The 20648-nt window shown below is 35.1% G+C and overlaps 4 protein-coding genes across 4 annotated transcripts; 3 read left to right on the forward strand and 1 right to left on the reverse strand.

Moving 5' to 3' along the window:
- The first annotated feature begins 296 nt into the window (after positions 1-296).
- LOC143447134 (protein FAM200C-like) lies at positions 297-686 on the forward strand. Its single transcript, XM_076947075.1, has 2 exons — positions 297-476; positions 559-686. Exons 1-2 carry the CDS (start codon positions 297-299, stop codon positions 562-564), a joined length of 186 nt encoding a protein of 61 aa, XP_076803190.1. The 3' UTR covers positions 565-686.
- A 5075-nt stretch (positions 687-5761) lies between these two features.
- On the forward strand, positions 5762-8288 carry LOC143445210 (sorting nexin-2-like). The gene has a single exon (XM_076944138.1). It carries the CDS (start codon positions 5935-5937, stop codon positions 7543-7545), a length of 1611 nt encoding a protein of 536 aa, XP_076800253.1. The 5' UTR covers positions 5762-5934; the 3' UTR covers positions 7546-8288.
- Positions 8289-8291: 3 nt separating this feature from the next.
- LOC143445211 (vacuolar ATPase assembly protein VMA12-like) lies at positions 8292-10426 on the forward strand. Its single transcript, XM_076944139.1, has 3 exons — positions 8292-8433; positions 9646-9807; positions 9868-10426. Exons 2-3 carry the CDS (start codon positions 9652-9654, stop codon positions 10279-10281), a joined length of 570 nt encoding a protein of 189 aa, XP_076800254.1. The 5' UTR covers positions 8292-8433; positions 9646-9651; the 3' UTR covers positions 10282-10426.
- Positions 10422-18226, reverse strand: LOC143445209 (protein phosphatase 1 regulatory subunit 21-like). The gene is made up of 20 exons (XM_076944137.1): positions 18017-18226; positions 16524-16592; positions 15993-16136; positions 15484-15576; positions 15152-15277; positions 14868-14965; positions 14455-14602; positions 14112-14261; positions 13812-13996; positions 13524-13660; positions 13129-13212; positions 12848-13009; positions 12583-12770; positions 12291-12386; positions 12138-12221; positions 11921-11959; positions 11702-11812; positions 11538-11636; positions 11119-11241; positions 10422-11045 (listed from the first exon to the last, which is right to left on the reverse strand). Exons 1-20 carry the CDS (start codon positions 18065-18067, stop codon positions 10998-11000), a joined length of 2235 nt encoding a protein of 744 aa, XP_076800252.1. The 5' UTR covers positions 18068-18226; the 3' UTR covers positions 10422-10997.
- Between the last annotated feature and the right edge of the window lie 2422 nt (positions 18227-20648).

Raw genomic sequence — 20648 nt, forward strand, 5'->3', positions numbered from 1 at the left:
ATACTTTTTATTGATTTTGCTGTTTATAGGTGTAGTAGCAACAACTCTTACCACAAGTTACGTCACCTAAATTCCAAATTGCTATTTGCTTATTCAATATCCCAACCAAAAAAGATAGTGGTCAAGGAATTGTGTGCAATAAGGTTGTGCAGCTGTGCAACATAAGCTAATGGAACACAGCATCCTCAGTGCGTTCTTGGCAATATTACGGTGAGTATCTCCAGCCTAGCACCAGCTAAATTACGAGAACATTTCACCAAAGTTCACAGAACAGAAGTATAAAGACGCCACATTAGATGATTTCAAGCGGAAAAGGGCCCGGATTCGACGCATATGCTGCCATTACATCTTACGGTTTTGTTCTAGTTGATAAACCGATTCTCACCGCATCATATGAAGTTGCACACCTATTTGCAAAGCAGCGAAAACCGCATACCATCGGTGAGAGACTTGTAAAGCCAGCTGCACTCCAAATGGTAAACACTAGGCCTATAGCCTACTGGGAAAAACAGTTAGAGACAAGCTTTCTTCAGTGCCACTCTCTAATGACATTATTAGCAATAAAATTAGTGACATGAGTGACGACATTCTCAATCAAGTGATAGTAGATTTGAAGACTAGCCCGACCAAGATCCGCTTACAGCTTGACGAAACAACTGACGTTGGTGATTTGAGCCAGCATCTTTCATTCGTACGCTACAAGGGCTCCAGGTAAAGTAAGAGTTTCCATTCTGCAAGCTCGCAACAACTGCAAAAGCGACAGACGTAAAAGGCTTTTTGATAGTTTCTTTACAAGCAATGGTCTTTCCTGGAGCATGGTTTCCGCTGTGAACACTGAAGGAGCTCCTACCATGATAGGCTGCAAGTCTGGTTTAAGGGGCTTGATTGGGAGTGAATATCCAGACATCAATTTTACACATTCTGTGTTGCACAGATACGCACTCGCATCGAAAATACTGCCTCCTATATTTACTGAAGCTCTCAAAATTTTTGTTGAAAATGTTAATTTCGTTCTAGGGCTCGCCCTCAATCGTCGCATTTTTATGCAACTGTGCGAAGAAATATAATAGAAGCTGAGTGCTTTTCGAAAGAAATTGCAACTGTGGTTGAAAGATGTAGAACATGACAACTGCGCTAACTTACAACTTTTGGATGACCATGTAAGCAGCACCGATACTGCGCTTAATGATGAAGGAAGTAATAACCAATTGCAGACGCTCAAGCCAGTAATTACTGAGCACTTGCGGGTGTTGGGAGGGTCATCTGAGCAGTCTTTCCCCGATTAATGGCAATATCCAGCATGGATACGGCAGCCATCTGCTTTTGAAACTGGAGATGTCAAAATAGTGTACCCTCACTTTGGAGGTCTAATCATTAGCAGTTTTTACTGAGCGCATGTTAAAATGTTCTCGTGACGTCACCAATTGCAGCCTACTGCTTTTGAGTAACACCCTGCAGTTGGGGCTGTCACGTGATTGCTGATCGGAATAGCACTCTGCTATTGGTGACGTCACGTAATTGCTGTTTAGTGGTTTAGACAGACAGGGTCCTAGTGTATTGTTTATTTTTCGTCACTCACTGTGTGAGGAAACAAAAATAAATTGTTAATTATTATAACGTAATAAAATAACAACCAACGTCTCCACCAGCAAACTATGAGCAAAAAAGCAGCAGAGCCCAGAAAGCTTAAAACGTGCAAGAATAATGTAACAAAATGATAAAGATGAATAATGGTTAACACAGCCAGCAAATTCAACATACCGTAAATTAGATAACTTACCAAAAAATTACTACGGCAAAATAATGCTCACAAGCACATGTGATATGTAATAAGTCAAGTCATATGAAGTTGTACACTGAGGCAGTGCGGAAATTATACGTTACAGATGAGATAACCTGATAAAGCAGACAAGAAACACTCATGTCATGGTAATCAAAAAATGGCTGTTATTGTTTTACAGCAGCCTGCTGTGTTCATATAGAACCCTCATTGTTTTTACTGCTGGGTAATGACTCTGCTGCGGATGATAATGTGTAATAATCAGCTGCTATTCATGATGTAATGAGAAACATACTGAAATTCTGCTGTTAGTGACGTTACACCAGGGCTCCTGTTGGTGATATAATGGACAGAAGACTGTGATTGCTCCAGTGGCACCTTGTTGGTTGCTGCTGAAAACTGGATAGCTTACAGTTTGCTTATATCAAGGGTGTTTTTGGTGTAAATATAACTTTCGCTATCCTCGCCCACACAGCTATCTTTTTAAATATATCTTTTTATAAAAATCAAAACTAAACTGCTATTGATCACAAGCAGCCGTCTGGTATGCCGTGATCAACAGAGCCTGTCAGTCACGGAGCAGCAAATAATAGCAGTGAGCTATTGCAAACAGAAAGCTGTTGTACTTGCTCTTTTGGTTATAGTATGGGTTTAATACAGTAACTTACACCGGTACCCTAAATTTAACTTGAGTAAAACCTTAAATAACTTAGTCTAGCTAAAATCAACTTTTTGCGTACCCATTCTTCTAACGACCTAACCTAACCTAACTGCATGCCTCTCTTTAAGAACGGGTTGCATGAACTAGGCCTACATGTGGTGATATCCGTTGGTAAAATAGTCATTTCGTTGATTTAATCAAAGCAGCGTCTATTTCAACGGATGCCGGTTACACAATTGGTATTTTCCTACTTCCACAACTGCTGGCCGGTGAAATTAGTATATAGATACTTATTTTACTAGGTAGTAAAAGTAAATACGAATACAGTAGATGACAATTAGGCTAGTCTTACGAATTGAAATTTAGCCTATACAGATTCTCAACTTGAAAGATAAAGATAATAAAGCATAGAGTGTAAATTAATCCCCTTGTATCCATACTCTCACTTCTCATAATTAAATTACTAAGCTAGGCTGTGAATTGTATTGGTGGCCATACTGACGCAAATAACTTTTATATAGGCCTATTCTCTTACTGGCCCGTAATGCACGTTTTTTCCCTTGAGGCCTTGTCACTTATGCCCGTAAAATTTGTGGAAATTTTTGTCATTGACTACTAACATGTTTGTGACCACCTGCGTCAGCAGAAATTTGTCCCCCACATAGAAGACGAAAAACAAAAATTTATGAATTGTATTGTTTCTTTTTCACCATTAACTGTGCGGAACGAAAGTTAGGATTCTTACCATTGTAGTTACAGCACAATAAAGCACATACGGTACTCACAAACAAACAACACAAACAGGAAAGAGTGGCAAAACCCAAGGGCTTAAAATATGCAAAATAGAAATTTATAGAATTGTGCTATAAGATGGTAGGTTAGCATGACCTCCAAACCCACAAAATGATTCCTAATTAAAATCAGCACAGTCTAATTTTCCACTTAAAATAGCACACCGTTTTCCAAACTCTAAAATAATTAAAGCTAATCCCCTCCAACCTGCCTACCCAAACATGGCACGCCACCAAAGAGACAGAAGGGAAGATCCATACTGCAGAGTATGGCAGTTTTCGCATTTTTTTTAGAGAAATTGCTTTCAACCACAAATTTTGTAGTACAAATTGGAGTAAAAGTTTGTGTCTCTTTTATTAGAGACATCGGTTTGCAATGCCATTTAAAGATTGGGTACGTGCTCTTGCCATATTCTGCAGTCTGGCACTGAACTTTGTTATTACTGTGTCAAATTATAATAACCAAACAAAGAAAACCGGTTGATTACAGGTTAATTTACCAGTCAATTTGCAGAATTGGGCAAGAGTGCTCTCAAGTACGACCATATCATAATTATATTCAGTAGGGCACTTCAGGTGAGAGTTTGGGTCTGAGAGAACTACTTTTAGATTTTAGAAAATATGGCATGTTAGTTATGATGAAAATTGGCATATAATTTACTTCAATTCATAGGTTGGCCTAGTTAGTTAGTTGTAACTTCTGAGCGAGAGTTTGTGTTTGAGACCATGTAGTTTTAGATTAGCATAAGGCTTTGGAAAAGTTGTTATGCCATTTAAAGTTCAAAACTAGTATATATTTCAATTTAAGGACTAGCATAACTGTGGTTTTTGTCCCACTGGCATTTTCCTGCTTCTGTGGCAGGTAAAACAAATTTACTTCGGCTGCCATTTACTTCAGAAAAATTTCAATTGTGTAACCAGCTAGCTGTTTAACTGAAGTTGCTTTTTTCTAAATTAGGTAAGCAGCAGCCGGTGAAATAGATGCTACCTTTCACTTCATTTTCAATTGCCATGTGATGTGGGCATCAACTTGAAAAACGTTATACTTAAATAGACTAACTGAAATTTTATTTTGTTAAAAATATCAGCCTAAACCTACTGTGATAACTGCTCTGTAAAGTACAGACTGTTGTAAATTAGTACTGTGTACAGAAAATCCTATGATGCATTTTTCCACCTAATACAAAGAGATGCCGAACACACTTTGTAAACTTAATTATCTAATATCATGCTAGGTTTCGCAATTTTTCATCTAGCCTGTGAAAGATCAATGATCAATGTAGAGGAGAGACTTCAATTCATCAAATATTTAGACCCTTCTACATAAATAGAATATCTAATTGACTTACGCTGCTAGCATCTGGTGTAAATTTGTGAATCACATTGTAAGACAATAGGTCAGTTCTCAATTACTGTCCCCCTCCCATACCAAGCATTTGCAAAGAGATATGCAAGGTTTGCCACTGGCAACTTGTTGCGGCGCACTATGTGGAAACCACTGATCGATGCCATGTCAGAGATTTTTGACTTTATCATATTTTGTCAAAACTTATTTTGTATTATTTTCCTGTAAAATTTATTAAGGATTTGGGTCATAGTGGTGCAGTAACAAATATTAGGCATCCTAACACAAACCAATCTCAAATGCATTTCTGTCAGTACGAAACAGAAGTATATTACCATTCCATTACTTAATTTGGGTGGAAAAATAACATGTTTACTTATAATTTGTTCTCTTAAGAAAAGCATCTACAACTGATCAGCTTTAAAACATGACATATTTTGTTAAATTTCATTTAGTGTAAGATATGACATTTCTAATAATGTTTTGACTGATAAATTATATTCAATACAATAACTTTTTGCCAATTTTACCATTATTTGTGTGTTTACGTTATTAGTATCTGTGTTTGTTTGAAGCTTGCAGAACTTTACTATTGATGAAGCAGGTATTATTCATAGGTCATTATTTGATAAATTTAGATTAGTTTGGGTTTGCTTTGTCTTTCGAAACCATCTGACCCTGTACCTCATCTTGGTCAGTGTATCTCAAACTATAAGTCATAATTTGTGTACATAAATAAAATAAAATTGTATACATTTGTATGATTTTGCCGTAGTCAAAAATATCACTTAAGATATGTGATAGGACGTTTATTGTTTTAAAATCATTAATGTGTAGGCTACGTCTCAAGCGGTCGCATGCAAATTTCTTATTTGAAATTGGGTCGCAGAAAACAAGTTTGAGAAGCCCTGATCTATGCTAAGATGTGGGCTGTATGGTTTATAGCCAAAAGTTTCTTTTGTGCTTATGGCTGAATTTTAGGTGTAGTACTTGATGTGGTTCCAAAGCACAACTTTGGTTTATCTTTTGTATATACAAGTTAAATGTCAAAATATTTTGTTTGACATGAAACTGTTTAATTATAAAATTATTGCTTCAAAATAGCAAAACTAGTTTTGCTTTGTGTGTGTGTAATTTGTTGTGAAGTAGTTTAAATACAAACATCGAGTTAAATTTGGTCTGCATATATGTTTAAGGATGTTTTTATAATAATGCAGTTTATAAGGTTGGTGAGTGAACTGAACTCCTGATCAGTTGGCCATTTTAAAGAAGTTCAAAATCACAATAGTATCTTCATTGTACTATATAAAGGTCTGTTTTGATATATTATTTGGTAGTGTGTATAAAATAGGCAAAAATGGCTGATCTAAGAGAACCACCTCCTCTTGATGATTACAGTGAGAATGAAGAGGTTTCTGATATGCTGGAAAAACCATATGCAAAAGAAGAAGATAAAGATGAAGAAAAGAGTATAGTCTCTGAACCTGTTGAAAAGGTTGAAGAACCGAAACCGCAAAAGGAGGAAGTTGCAACACAGGAAATAGAAAATGATGTATCATTTGATGAAGGTGTGGCTGGTTCAAGTGCAATAGATGTAGTAGTTCCAGTAAAGGATGTGCCAGCTGATACACCAATCCCGGCACCTACAACTGCTATTCCTTTGGACAGCCCTCAAGACGATGATGCTGAAGAGCTATTTGATGCTGCGTCTAGTTCTAAACCGATAGCACCGATTTCATTAGATGATCCTGTGGATACAATCACAAAACCAGCATACCTGCGCCAGGATGAACCCGAACCTGAAGAAGAAGAAGAAAAACACGACATAGCAATAGAGGTATCTGATCCCCATAAAAAAGGTGAAGGAATGAATGCTTTCATGTCTTACAAGGTGCATACCAAAACCAGCATGCCAACTTTTAAACGACCAGATTTAACAGTAGATCGCCGCTTTAGTGATTTCCTTGGCCTTCACGAAAAAATGCTGGCAAAGCACCGTCATGCAGGTCGAGTGGTGCCCCCAGCCCCAGAAAAAAGTCTTGTTGGCATGACTTTGATCAAAATGTCAAAATCTGATGAAGAAGCTGTATCAATTGATTTTGTTGAAAAACGACGTGCTGCTCTAGAGCGTTATCTTAATCGAATTGCTCGACACTCTGTCCTTGTGCAAGACCAAGACTTCCGTGACTTTTTGGAGCAAGATGACTTACCACAGGCTACTAATACTCGTGCTTTAAGTGGAGCTGGTGTGATGCGACTTGTTAAAAATGTAGAAGGGGCTATTAACAAGATTACTTTCAAAATGACTGAAGAAGATTCATGGTTTGAAGAAAAGCATCAGCAAATAGAAAGTCTAGAACAACAGCTCATCAAACTTCACTCCACTTTTGACACATTAGTGCATCGCAGAAAGGAGCTTGCTGTCAACACAGCTCTTTTTGCAAAGTCTGCTGCCACTTTAGGCAATGCAGAAGAACACACTGCATTGTCAAGAGCTCTTGCTCAACTCTCGGATGCATTTGAAAAGATAGAGAGTGTGAATCATGATCAAGCCAATACTGATTATTACGGAGTCACTGAAGCATTGGGGGATTATTTGCGAATAATTTCTGAAATAAAAGAAGTGTTCATGGTCCGAGTGAAGAGCTGGCATAACTGGCAAAGTGCTGTGCAGGCTGTTAATAAAAAGAAGGAGGCAGAAGCAAAGATGCGAGCTGCTGGAAAAGGCGATAAAGTGTCTCAGATACAGTCGGATTTGCGAGAGCTTGAAGCAAGAGTTGAAACAAGCAAATCTGATTTTGATGAACTCTCGGCAACTATCAAGAAAGATATACAAAAATTTGAAAAGGATCGCATTTTTGATTTCCGCCAGTTAGTATTGATTTTCTTGAAAAATCTAATGAAAAGCCAAGAGCAGTGTATGAAAAATTGGGAGGCTTTTATGCCAGAAGCAAGAGCAATTGCTTGAATGTTTTGATGAAAAAGTTCAGATATTGTCACAACTGATTAAGTTTTCACATATCTTAATTAGATGTAAGATTGCCTATACCTATTACGAGTGATTTGGAATTTTTTCTTTTGTTTTGCAAGACCGGACCTGATACTACCAGCCAATACATTGCAGCAGTACATCTGGTTGGACAAGTGCAATAAGTAGCTGCACAGTTCTTTCGGTTATATGCATTATATATATATCTATACAGTGATTTTTGTATTTCACATAAACGTAATAACCTTATTGTGTAATACATTAATATATTTAAATGTACTCATTGATGGAAATATCACAGACTTAAGTATAAACATTATTAGTATTTCTTATGTAAATGGTTATGTATGTATGCTCATGAAATCTGTAAATTGATGTAAATGTGATCTTTTTAAATTCTGTTCCATTACGTTTGCCTGCTGTACACTTTCTCTTTTGTTAGGAAACAGATTGTTGCAAGAATGGCAGTGTGTTCAAAATGAACAAAGTATATGATTTTCACGTAAAGGAAGTTGTTGTACTGAAATACTATTAAGTTGCCAGTAAATGCTTGGCGTCAAGCGAAATCATATTTCCTGTATTGTGGATACCAATCTCTCTAAAAGAGATGTACAGTAATAGTGCCTAAATGTTGTCTTGTATTTTGCATTTACTTGTCCTGTTATGTACAGATTTAATAATGTACTATGTTCTAATATATTAATTGTTTCTTTACGAATAGACTTGTTATGAGAAAACCATTGATTGATCAATACACTGAATTTTGTTGCAACTTGATTTTCTGTGGTATCAAAGTAGTGGCCAGTTGATTACAAACACATTGATGTTCACCACCGTCCATATATTTTCATACTTTGTGCAATACAGGTCAGTTGCAATTATTCCAAAGTCATTAAATATCGTTGTAGAGGATAGCACTATAGCATGCAGTGCATAATATACTCGTAACGCAGAACTTCAGTAAAAACATGCTTTCTAACTTATTAAAAAATACGGTAAAAATTGTAAATAGTTTTCTTTCCTTTGAATCATAATTAATTCGATGAGTCGTCAGGGATTTAAATTTCTGGGTAACTATTTTCACTTAAAAATGCCTTTGTGTGGTATGCATTATTTATTTAAGAGTGTTGCTCGTACAACATCCCCATGCAATGCAAAGCCAGCTTAGTTAAATATTAATCGTGCCTGTACATGGCTGGTTCATAAATATTTCATCCACCTTTTAAAGTGGTTTTGCTTGAGACTATAACCTTGATAGGAGCCTTGTGTACTATTTGGGTTTGAATTTCATGTATACCTACCATGAGCAGTATACCTAAGACTAACCTTTTTGGGTAGCATTTAAAACAAAATTTGTGTATTACATTGAAATATATAATAGGGGATGGGGAAAAGCACCAAAATTTTGCATTCAATTTTAGGATTTATAGTACTACATATTCATAAGTGGTATGAAAGAATTAAGTGTACAAATTGTGTGTTGTATGATCTGCAGTATTACCGTATGCTACAATTACGGTTTCTTTATTTATCGTGGTCACGTTTACAAAAAGAAAAAATGTATGTTTTATCTTCACACAGCATACACATATTAAACATAAAACTAGATGGTTTCCAAAACCAATTTCCCGTATGACTAGTGCATGCTCAATACATTTAAGAACAAACAATAAACACACATTTTTTGTGTCAGATTATGCTTGATGTTTGTATCTTTATTAAGAGCTAATCTGTTGTATTGAAAATAGTATTTGTTCACACCATGTGTTGGAGGTACATTTCAGATTAAGAGCTACTGTACAGTAGGAAGTTCATAACAGAATAGATTTCGTAATAAAGCCTACTTAATGTGTAGCAGGACATAAATGTATCATTCCACTTATACTTTCTGGGCCGTTTGAACAAGTAGCACAATTTGAATTCTCACCTTATTAAATATGTCACAATACAGTGACACGAATGCAACATTTAGATTGCAGATGTACACAGCCATATGATTAAATTCATAAATTGTTTGGTCACTAGTTTTTCAATAGATATTTGTAATTTTTACCTTATCTGTGTGCTTTTTTCCATCAGTAAAACATGAACAGAGTTGAGCAACTCGAACTGGAATTTGGCAATGATGCTTGGCAAAGTGTCATTCAACTTGCTAAACATGGATATGTACCAGACAGTGTCAGGCCAGAAATAATTCGTGAAGAACAAACACAAAGACTCTCTCTTTTGAGTGCAATTAAGGCAAGTTTTTATGTTATTGGGATGACATTACTATCACTAATGTCATGTTTACAATATTAGTTTTCCAAATGGAAGGGCAAAGAAGATGATAACGTCTACCTCAATCGCTTGCTTAAAAATGCAACTTTGGTTCTACCTGCAGTAAAACCCACTCCAAGAAGCCCAGAACTTCAGAAGCGTATTGAAATTTTGAAAGCCAGCCAGCAGAACCTTGAGTACAAACAAATGGTGTCAAATTTGTCACAACCCTCTGTGAAACCTAGAAGCAGCTCTGCCGTTGTCAGTGGCTTAAATTTTTCAGTTACTGTTTTTGCATCTGTGTTTGGTTGTATATTTCTGCTTAGGAACATCATACCGGATATTTTGGTAAGATGCATAATTGGGCTTGTCTGTGGAATTCTACTTCTTTGTATTGAAATATTCTTAGCAGTGCGAGCAGTCAACAAAGAAGAAACTAAAAGTAAAGCAAACTGATAGTTATATTGCAATCTCCATTGTATGTTGGAAAGCTAGCTATTGTTGATGCTGTACTATACTAAACAAGCTGTTCTTTTAAAACTAAGTAAAAATGCTGTCAACTTCGTTAAAACATTTAAATAAAGCTAGACCAGCAATCTGGCAGTATGTTTTTATAATAGGATATTCTTTTGATTAACGTTTTTACATAAAATGGCAATAAAGCTATATCAAGAAAACGTCAAGGTAAATTAATGAAAGCATTAAAACAGATCATGCACAAGCATGATTGTTGGTTCAACTGAGGAAAATAGCGCCTTAATGAGAAATCACAATTAACTAAGTATACATAAATAGCTTTTTCATAAGAAATGATTATATGAACGTTTTTCTCACTTCATTTTATCCTGGCTTTTGACGCAATATGGCACTAGCAGTTTGATAGAAATGAAGAAAATAGTCAATACCAAAATTCGCTAAGAACGCACACATACTGTAGCATACATCATTGGTATAAATAAATATGCAAACAAGCCTTTGAGTCAGATTTTATGAACAATATTTAATGTCAAACGACAAATTACATATTGTAACTTTCAAAATTGAAATGGCTCTGAAGTAAATTATTTATTGAGGGTACAGTGGCCCTTACAATAACAACTTTAAAAAGAGATAATTGCAGAATTATCAAATGAGGGCAAATGAATCAAAATCAAGCTTCAAACTGGAATGCATCATGACGGCTTGACAAGACTCAAAACTTTCGCTTTCTTTGATGATGTCTGAAATCGAACCCACATGTTAGAAGTGGTCTGCGGCTCATATATTACAAAAAAAATACAATACACATGTTACCTTCACTTTCAGTGTATCAATTTCATCTTTCTGACTTGCAAGTTTGTCATTCATTGCTGCTAGATGTTCACTCATCAGACTTAACTGCTCTTCATAACTTCTTCTTGTCACTGATAATTCATCCTAATATATAACCAAATAAGGTAGCAATGCTTAATTTAATCTCCAAACCAACCGAGTACAAGCAGTTAAACACAAGAAAATTTCCACAATATAGTACAACTGCAAAACTTGAAATCACTTTGTTGGGCTCAGGATTTAGATATAAAATTTGATTTTTGATTCACGTATTTAAGATCCAAATGTCCTTTAGTAAGCCTACTATGGACAGATATTACTTTGCAAGCTTAAGAATGTACAAACTTGTTGAATGTATGAATCATTATGGCCATGTAAAAGTTTTTAAGCATTCTGCTTACTTGCAATTGAGAGACACGTTGAGTAGATTTGTCTAATGCATCATGAATTGATTGCTTTTTCTTTTGCATGGTAGCAAAATGCTTGTGAAGAACTTGGCACTAAAATAATGCATATTCAAAATATTTGCAAAAGAAAACACAAAACATGAACATTAAAATGATACCTCATTTTCATAGTGCAATGCTTTTCCTTCAGCAGTTTGTGTTTTTAAACCGCTTTCAGTTAGCCTGTTGGTCATGTGTTGTTTTATCATATCTTCAGTTGATTGCGCAGTCTGGTATTATAAAAAGTCCTGATAACACTTGCATCAACAGCATAAGTTTATCTTAAGAATCGTTAGATTTACTGCAGTTTATAAAAACGTAAAACACAGTAATAATACCGTTTCAACTTTTGCTGCAGGAGTGTCAAGGCTTCCCAACTAAACACAGCGAAAATATTTTTTAGGAAAACATTAAATCCCCAACACAAAGGCACACAATTTTAAAGCAAGCAATTTATTCTGCTGTAGAGAACAAATGTCAGCTAGCATGTTTGCAAGAAATGTGCGATATGCAGTGAGTTTTGCAATATTTTTCAGAAGATCAACATTAACTAACCATGGAGGAGTCAAGTGGAGCTAAAGACACTGACAATGTTCTATGCCTTTCCACAGTTTTATCTTGATTAGTATTTTGTTGTTTCTGGAATAAAAATTTTCTTATTGGATGGTATGAAATTTGACAAGACATACAGGCCGCTATAGCACTTACTTGTTTTTCCAGTTTCATTTGCAATAATTGTGTTTCAAGTATCCAGTGTTCTTTTTCCTGTTCCAGTGTTTGCAGCTGATTTGCATTCTTTTGCAACTACAAATGATATGCATTGGTTCAACAAACTGACCTTTACATAACAATTTGCAACACCACAAAATAATCCAATGCTATTAATCTGTAATATAGTAGTAATATGCTAGTAATATATATACTGGTAATCTAAATTTAACCTCATTTATGGAGGAAAACCTAATTTATCACCAACTTTAATTCTGAAGATAAAACATACTCGATTAAACAGTTCTTCTCTGTTTTCAACTTGAACATCATTCTTCCTGTGCAATGCGTCCAGATAAGGAATAGAAACAGGAGGAGATGAGAGGCTGACTCGATCCATGTAAGAAGACACTCGATGAGTAATATTCACAACATTCATTGCTGAATTTTTACTTGATGGTGGATTTTGAATGAAGAAGTCTAAAATATTCTTTATTACAAAACCCAACGAAATCCAAATAAAAAATTAAATGCATGTATTGGAGAGTAAAACTGACCCATATTTGCGTGTATAAACCCAGACAATCGAGCTGTTAGAGTTGCTAGAGAAAGCATGGAAGCTAAGAGGAACTCATTTGTTTGACGAAGTTTGGGAGATTTAGATGTTGTTGGAAGCTGGTACTCTAGCACCATTTTCCCATTGAATACCTTTGATAAGTCTGCAACATAACTGGAGTAAGTTTTAAAAGTTGACATCGGGAAAACATATTATAAACATCAGGATTGAACTTTTTAGCTGCTGCAGCTATTTGTTACTTCACACCAGAGCAATTAATACCTTTAAACATCAAGTGAAGTTCATTAACTGCAGATACAATTTTTTGATATGCAAAGTCTTCATTTTCCTTGCTATCATCAGAACCTGCATTGATAACAAACTGCTGTAAAACAATACTAATGTGTATGTAGGGAATAAATTCTGTGCAATGATAACTCAAACATCAAATCCCAGAAACGTTTGAAATCGACATTTCAATGCATATTTGGATTCGGAAACTTCAAACAGGTCTGGGTCTAATTTAAGGAAAAATAGAGGACTTTAGATCATGTTTGCTGCATCCCTTTTGCCTTTCACCACTTTATAGTATTGGATCTTATTCTTACACACCTTGAACTTAAGATGCATTCGTGTACACCTGTTTAAAATTTAACAAAGTTTTTCTTCTAACTTACGTGATGATGTAATGTAAGATAAATAGGTGCACAACTTCGACATAGCTGGTAATAGGCGTTCATAATTGCATAGATACTCAGAATTCTTGGATTGAAGCAATGGTGCACACAACGATAAGTCACATTCTTCTTTTAAGCTGATGAAAAAATTCAACGATTGTCAAAAATCAAAAAAACCAATCATCTGTTACAGTCTCATCCATCCAAACATATACAAGTACGTCATACAGGTATCCATATTACTAGTGGGTCACAGTAAGTTAGTACCATTACAAATGGTTTCCATACCTAGACAGCTTATGGGGCTGAATTTTCGAAAGATGAGACATGTATTTCTGAATGCTTTCAGTAAACTTGTCTAATTTAATTGTACTGTACATGGATATAGGAAATGAAACATCAGCAAAGGCATCTTCAAAACTTGACACAATTGACTGCAGAACTTCTTCACTTTGATCAAGATGTTGTGATAGCTAATAACAAAAATGTTCCTATTGAACAATGGGCTTTGCATAGCTATTACAATATCAACATCACAGTTGAATAAAGTCAGTTTTAAATAAACGATACGTCATACTTTCATTTTACCATTATGTTGCAGTCTGATGGAGATTCAAATTGAGAATCAACCGGGTAGAGAAGACATCGTTCTTTTGTATGTTTATGAAAGGACTTCAGAGAATTGCAAAATTCTTTTATTAAATCTTTGGCTTGGGTAATTATCTCCTCTGTTTGGGCCTGTACATATTTAGCATAAAAATACTCATCTCAAACTGTGTCTTGTCAAATTAAAAACATGTGCATTAATGTGTGGCAGCAATGGTCTCAATCACTTCAAGATGCACTAATCAACAAGGATTCAACATTAAAAATGCGATTATAAATTCATAAAATATAGTCAATTTTGATCTATAAGTTACAGATGCTCAACCTGCGATCTTTTATTATAGGCCTGGATTTGGATGTTGTTGTAATCTCCATTTTCACAGTCATTGAACACAACTGCCCCACTCACAGTTTGAGTTAATTTTTCAACTTTTGACTTGAGCTCAAAGTTTATGGATAAAAGGTCTTGAATTCTACAGAATTAATGGAAGCAATCAACACTATGCTATTTCAATGCGTTCAAAATTAAATGCAAAACTTGATTCACAAAGTAAATGATTAAAAAATTGGAATATGAGTGAGAAGCATATTTGGCCAGTAAAGGTATGAACATATTAAATGTTAAAGTGTTAAAAGTGAACCTGGGAAGTAAAAAGTAATAATTAGTAAATAAAACAAAAATTTTATTATTTATTTCATTTGAAGTAAATATAGAACATAAGATTTAGATTTACTTACTTTGCCTGTGCTTCACTTTCAGATTGCTTTGTGGAAGCCTCCATATTTAGAACTTTTTCTTCCAAGTTAGCTTTCTCTTGCTTGAACTGCTGTAACATCTAATTTTAAGTACATTGTTAGTTAGGGGAACTAGACAACTGTGCTTTTTTGGCATTAAGTACAAAAGCATCTCTTAAATAATTTTACAATACATTGTTAAACAACTTTCCACAGTTCAGTAATTGACACTTAGGACTTTAGGATAAACTATTATATACTGGGCATTAGCTATTACATAACAACACCTTATCATGTTGTTCTTGTAGGTCTTGCAAAGCATTACTGTAAGACTGAGCCTCCTTCTTTGCTGCAGTAATTCGGTCATTTAGTGATTCTTCAAGTTGCTTCTTTTTCGCATCATACTCATACACCTTAATATTTTGTAGACAGAATTTATGAAAACTAACAATATGCAAACATTCTATCATCTGATATCTGGTACTACCATATATACAATTTGCAATTGTTCGATTACTAATATATACTTACCCTAATAGTTTTACTAAAATAAACTTGAAGACCTATGTACAATTGGCTGATGTGCAATGCAAAATCTTACAATTATAAAATTTCAAACCTTTTTATGGAGAACCTCGTTCTCTTGAATCTTGTTTTGCAAATCCTCATCTTTGGCGTTAAAACCATCGAGGTTAGGTCTGTCTGATGCAGACTAATGCAATATATATTCAGTTGCTTACTAGTACTTTTTATCTTAATGGAAGCACGAGCTTATTCCATTAAATTGAAATGCTGTACATACAGTTGACACAGATAAGCTGCCTTTCATTTTCACCATAATCAATTAACAAGGATGTAAACAAAGCATCTTGTTATACAAAGAATTGAAAAGTGCAAAATGCAAACTATACAGCAAGCTATAAACACTTGTAAAATTTCAGTATACTTTTATTAAGTTTTTTTTAGGAATAATTGCTATCACGAGTATAGTAATGGTAAACAAAAGAAAACTTAGTTAGCAATAAAATTAATTTAGGAATGTAATTTAAAAACGTATGCTATGGACTTAAAATAGTGCTTCTAATGAAGACATTGTATGTCATGAGAAAAATTATGATCACATCCAACCTTGCTCTTTTTTGCATGAGATTTTTGCTCCAATTCAACCTGCAGAAGTTCAATCCTCCGAGCCATTTGCTGGCTGCGAAAATCACTGCTGTCTATTTCTTGTTGGGAGCGTCTGATCACCTGCTCCTTATTTTGCAGGTCAATCTGCATACCGTAGACGAAATTGAAAAAAAAATGACACTAACAGAGCATAATGTATGAAAATTTTTCATAGGAGGTAACAATCTACTAAAAGGATTATATGTTAATAACCCGGAAGAGCTGAAAAACTGATAGACTGAAGTATAGGAAAAATAAAATTGCAAATAATGATATCTTACTTAAATATTTTTTCATACGAAATGTATATGTTTAATTTTTGGGGCTTTATAGGGTTATAAAAAAACTTACAAAAACTGTATTGCGTTGTAGTTAAACTGGTTATTTTAAATTAATGCAAATCAATCGATCAATCCTTTTCAGTATTCAGCCAAGTTCGCAAAAGTTTTTCTTATTTACAAATACAAGCAAAATATTTAGTAGTCTTTGTACCTGCAGCTTTCCAGTGGTCTCTTTGGCATCAACAACCGCTTTTTTCAGCACTTGATTTTGTGCTTTAAGCTTGATAGAAATAAATAAAATTAGCTTTTAAGTACAGAAAGGAAACACAGAGCAATAGACCCTTACCAATGCTAACTGGCTCAACCCCAATCGTTAACTTTTATATATTATTTATCAAAGTACGTTATGCAAGTTCAAAGTTGTTCTTTTCAGAAGCTTCAGAAGCATGCATGTATATACTGTACCTACTGCATGTGAAATAATTGATATATGTATCAGGTTTTTGTCGTTTTTAAGCGCATTGTTTAGTATTATAGTAGGACCCCGGTAAGTCAACCATACACATGGCCTTTGTCAAATAGTTGTATTAGTGTGATGGTTGCATTAGTGAATTTCACACCACCGCCAACCATTAATTATTTACTACTGCACTGGCTATAAGACATGTCTTCAATAAAAGCTAGTTTTAATGCACTGGTTGGCACATAACTTTCCCAATAAGTGCAATTTCTCTTAATTTTGTCACACTAAATTCCTGCAGTTCTGCATGCTCACAGCACAGGTGCAATAGTGTAGTTATTGTATGCATTACTGTCCGAATTATTTAATACAAACCACTCAACACGGCCGTACCATCACGCAAGTTAATTGAGGTTATTATTTCTATATTTTAGGAGAATGAAGAAATCACCAAAATTTGTGAAAAACGAGGGGGACCCATGTCTAACCAAGTTAAAAAAGTCACCAAAACAGAGGAACTTGTGATAATAAAAACGTGAAATGAGAATGAGAAACGTATAGAATTTTGCTACCAGACATTTTGTCAGTAGAAACAAAACGTTTTGGTATGACAACCTGCTACAGAGCCTCAATTATTTACTATATTGATTTTTGCTATAATTTGGCTGTTAGACAGCCAAAATTGCCTTGTTTGTTTAGTAAAAATACGCATGAATGTGCAATAGTTCAGTGTACATGTACTGTGCCATATACTCAAATATGGATTTAGCTGTGTTTCAAAGTATGCATGTATGCGTGTGTTATAAAATTTTTAGAAAAACTTAAGACATATTACTTGAAATAAAATCAACATGAACAGCTGATAAATCAGCGGATCATGGCAAATTTTCTCTGCTGAACCTGCCTGCAGAGTTGGGAAAAGGCACCCTCAATTTATTGTTTTTGATACATTTATATAAGATCTATTTAAACACGTTTACTTTGCACTCAGGCTGTCACGATACTCTTGTGTATGATGGTCAGTTGCACTTTTAATAGCCTACATTATAAGGTATTGCTATTCAGGCTACATGTTAAAATGCGCACCTCAAATGCACCCTACACTGCTGCTGTAAGATATATATCCTCAAAACTACACTTATTAAAACAAAATAATACTTAAAAAATTATTATAAACACTAGTTTTGGCAAGAAGCAACCGAAACTAGCCTACCCAATTTCATTTAACATTTTGCATATATTACCTTTGCATATTCTTGTGCCAATCTTTGGTACTTCACATTTATGTCCGTCATATTGAAATAAGATATGATTCACCGCTAAATTAACTTGCGCACGGACTAATAAACTACATATCGTATGAAATATCTAATCCATAACAGTACATTCCTTCAGCACTAATATTTCAACCTAATGGGGCAATGGGCATCTACCCTATTCGCATTCTCTATTTTTGGTAAAAGTGTTTGTTGGAAATAGTTTGGGGATTTACCTAATGCAAAACTTATAATATTGCCGTTGAGGTAGAAGCTAAACTGTATTGGTATATGATAATTGATAATTAAATACTTCACAAACCAAAGTTGTCATAAGGTTAGCATAAAAAATAGACCATCTGTTGTAAAAATAGAAATCAATAACCAAATGAATAAGATTAAGCAAAAATGCCACCGAAACAACTCCAAACATCTTCACGTTTGAGACAAATGGGTTAAACAGGGATGTCCAATCTTTTATTATAGTGGGCCGCATTGTCACTTGAGATAAATCATTGGGCCGCATAACCTATTAAATTTCAAGAAAAATGGATACATAAAGAGCTGACTGGTACATTTTAATTAGGCTAAGATTCAAAGTTCAAAATACTACTTGGAGTGAAAATGACTAGCGGGCCGCACAAAAATCTCAGGTGGGCCGCACTGTGGCCCGCGGGCCGCAGGTTGGACATCCCTGGGTTAAGACATGTAGCCTATCGATTCTAGGTAGAGGTGCGCAGTCGGTACTTTGAAAGTACCGTCGGTAACGGTACTAGTACTTGGTAAAAAATGTACTGACGGTTCCGGTATTCGGTGCTATTTTAAAAAACTAGTTCGGTACTTTTTCGGTACTCGTTACCGATCCTTTTTGGGTAAACGATGCTGCTGCAAATGCAATGTATGACGCAATTATGCCCCCGGTAAAAGTTACTCCAGGTCGAAACATATGTGACGTTAATCGTTTTGCAATTTTGCTTGACATTTATAAATTAAAAAAGATCAACAAATGCTAAAATTAGTATTAAGGAATAATTAACATGTATTTTTGAAAACATACCTGTTAAAATTTTGAAATTATCACGTGAAAAGTACAAAGCACCGGGACCAACTGAAAGTTCTTAAAAAAGTAACTCTGTACAGAGATTCGGTACTTTTTTGCAAAAGTACCGACGGTACCGGTATCGGGACTGAAAAATTACCGCGATACAGTAATTCGGTTTTATAGTACCGTGATATTGCACACCTATGATTCTAGGTTATATGTTTTAATCCTAGTTCGGTTGCGTTTCTTCTTTAGTCAATTAGTCTTCATGATAGCATTTGCAACTAAGGGTTGTGTATGATCTCTTTGGTCAACATGGTCATAACATTCTAAAAATATAATTTCCGGTGCATGCAGTTTGTTAAGATTTATTACAATTTTCCAGTTACTGAATTGAGAGTTCACTGCTAGCATTATTCGAGTGATCGGTTTCGGAAAAAGAAGGTTTTCCTTTCAGCACTACCGTATACTGTATTGGACTGCATTGGCATCTTTCTCTGTACATCACTGTCGATGTACTTACCCCAGAAAATTTCATCTTGCAGCGAGCAATAATGTCATTACATCTTTCAAAGATCATCATTGGTGTGCATTTTTGCTGTACATTCTTGATCTCGCCCCATATTATTGTCATGGCCACCAGAAACCAGGCTGGGGCCCGGGATGGGGTTTCTTTTTCCTATCCACAGATGTTCAGCATGGAAGCGATTTTCAACGATCTGTTGCTCATCGGCTTAACTTGGATTTTTTAACTTTAGCTTTGTGGGCTAAAATAACGATGGGTTTAGTGGCCGTGCTAGCTGTTACCAGCAATTATTACGTTACCGTAATTATTTTGGAGCACGTTTTAAGCTTCTTCGGCGTTGTCAATTTTTCCCATTCATTCTTGATTTTCCCATCCTCATGGCTTGATTTTTTCCTACCCATCGCGCTTTTGACAAAAAATAAAATTATTGATTCATTAAATTTTTTGCCATAGGGGCAAGGGAGTTTTAAATTGTGTGTAATGCTGATGGTCGCAAACGTTTTATTAGCGACAATGATAGTAGCCTACATCACAATTAGGGCAGAAGAACGTGGCCAGGCTTCTAGGACAGAATCCTGAGATACGTGCATCATATTCATAGTAACAAATTTTAAGAAAGACAAAGTTTTATCAGCAACACATCCACCAAAAAGTCAGTAATCAGAATAAACATTTTTCAAGCTGTTCTTGTGAACCTTTTGGTAAGACGACAAATGTTAAAGTTTTCCAGTTTAACTGAGTCGCCAAGGTGGACCACTTTCATTTATACATACGCAACTTATCTAACTTGTTAATTGGAGCTAATTTTAACCCTTTGGTTATGGTGTATTTGTCATTAATGCAAAAACATGACCTCCGTGTAGATTTTTTTAGCCGCAAATAGGCTAAGTGCTTTGTTAATTAAATTAAGTAAAATGAACTTAAAAACTTCGAAGGCTTGAAATCTAAGCCAACTAAGCGTCTTTAATAAATGAGTCCACCAAACTCAAAGGATGCTTCTCTGTGATTCAACTCCTTCTCTTACATTCTGTTCAAGGTTCTCATCAACAAAA

The sequence above is a fragment of the Clavelina lepadiformis genome, chromosome 2, assembly GCF_947623445.1.
Source record: "Clavelina lepadiformis chromosome 2, kaClaLepa1.1, whole genome shotgun sequence".
Taxonomy (NCBI): Eukaryota; Metazoa; Chordata; class Ascidiacea; order Aplousobranchia; family Clavelinidae; genus Clavelina; species Clavelina lepadiformis.

Excerpts from the sequence above, each read along its gene's own strand:
- LOC143445209 (XM_076944137.1), bottom strand. The coding sequence starts at position 18,067 with ATGACGGACATAAATGTGAAGTACCAAAGATTGGCACAAGAATATGCA. Across the intron at positions 13,661-13,811 it reads CAGCCCCATAAGCTGTCTAG|CTTAAAAGAAGAATGTGACT; the intron begins GTATGGAAACCA and ends TTTTTTCATCAG. Across the intron at positions 11,242-11,537 it reads AACGTGTCTCTCAATTGCAA|GATGAATTATCAGTGACAAG; the intron begins GTAAGCAGAATG and ends GTTATATATTAG.
- LOC143445210 (XM_076944138.1), top strand. The coding sequence starts at position 5,935 with ATGGCTGATCTAAGAGAACCACCTCCTCTTGATGATTACAGTGAGAAT.
- LOC143447134 (XM_076947075.1), top strand. The coding sequence starts at position 297 with ATGATTTCAAGCGGAAAAGGGCCCGGATTCGACGCATATGCTGCCATT.
- LOC143445211 (XM_076944139.1), top strand. The coding sequence starts at position 9,652 with ATGAACAGAGTTGAGCAACTCGAACTGGAATTTGGCAATGATGCTTGG. Across the intron at positions 9,808-9,867 it reads CTCTTTTGAGTGCAATTAAG|TTTTCCAAATGGAAGGGCAA; the intron begins GCAAGTTTTTAT and ends TTACAATATTAG.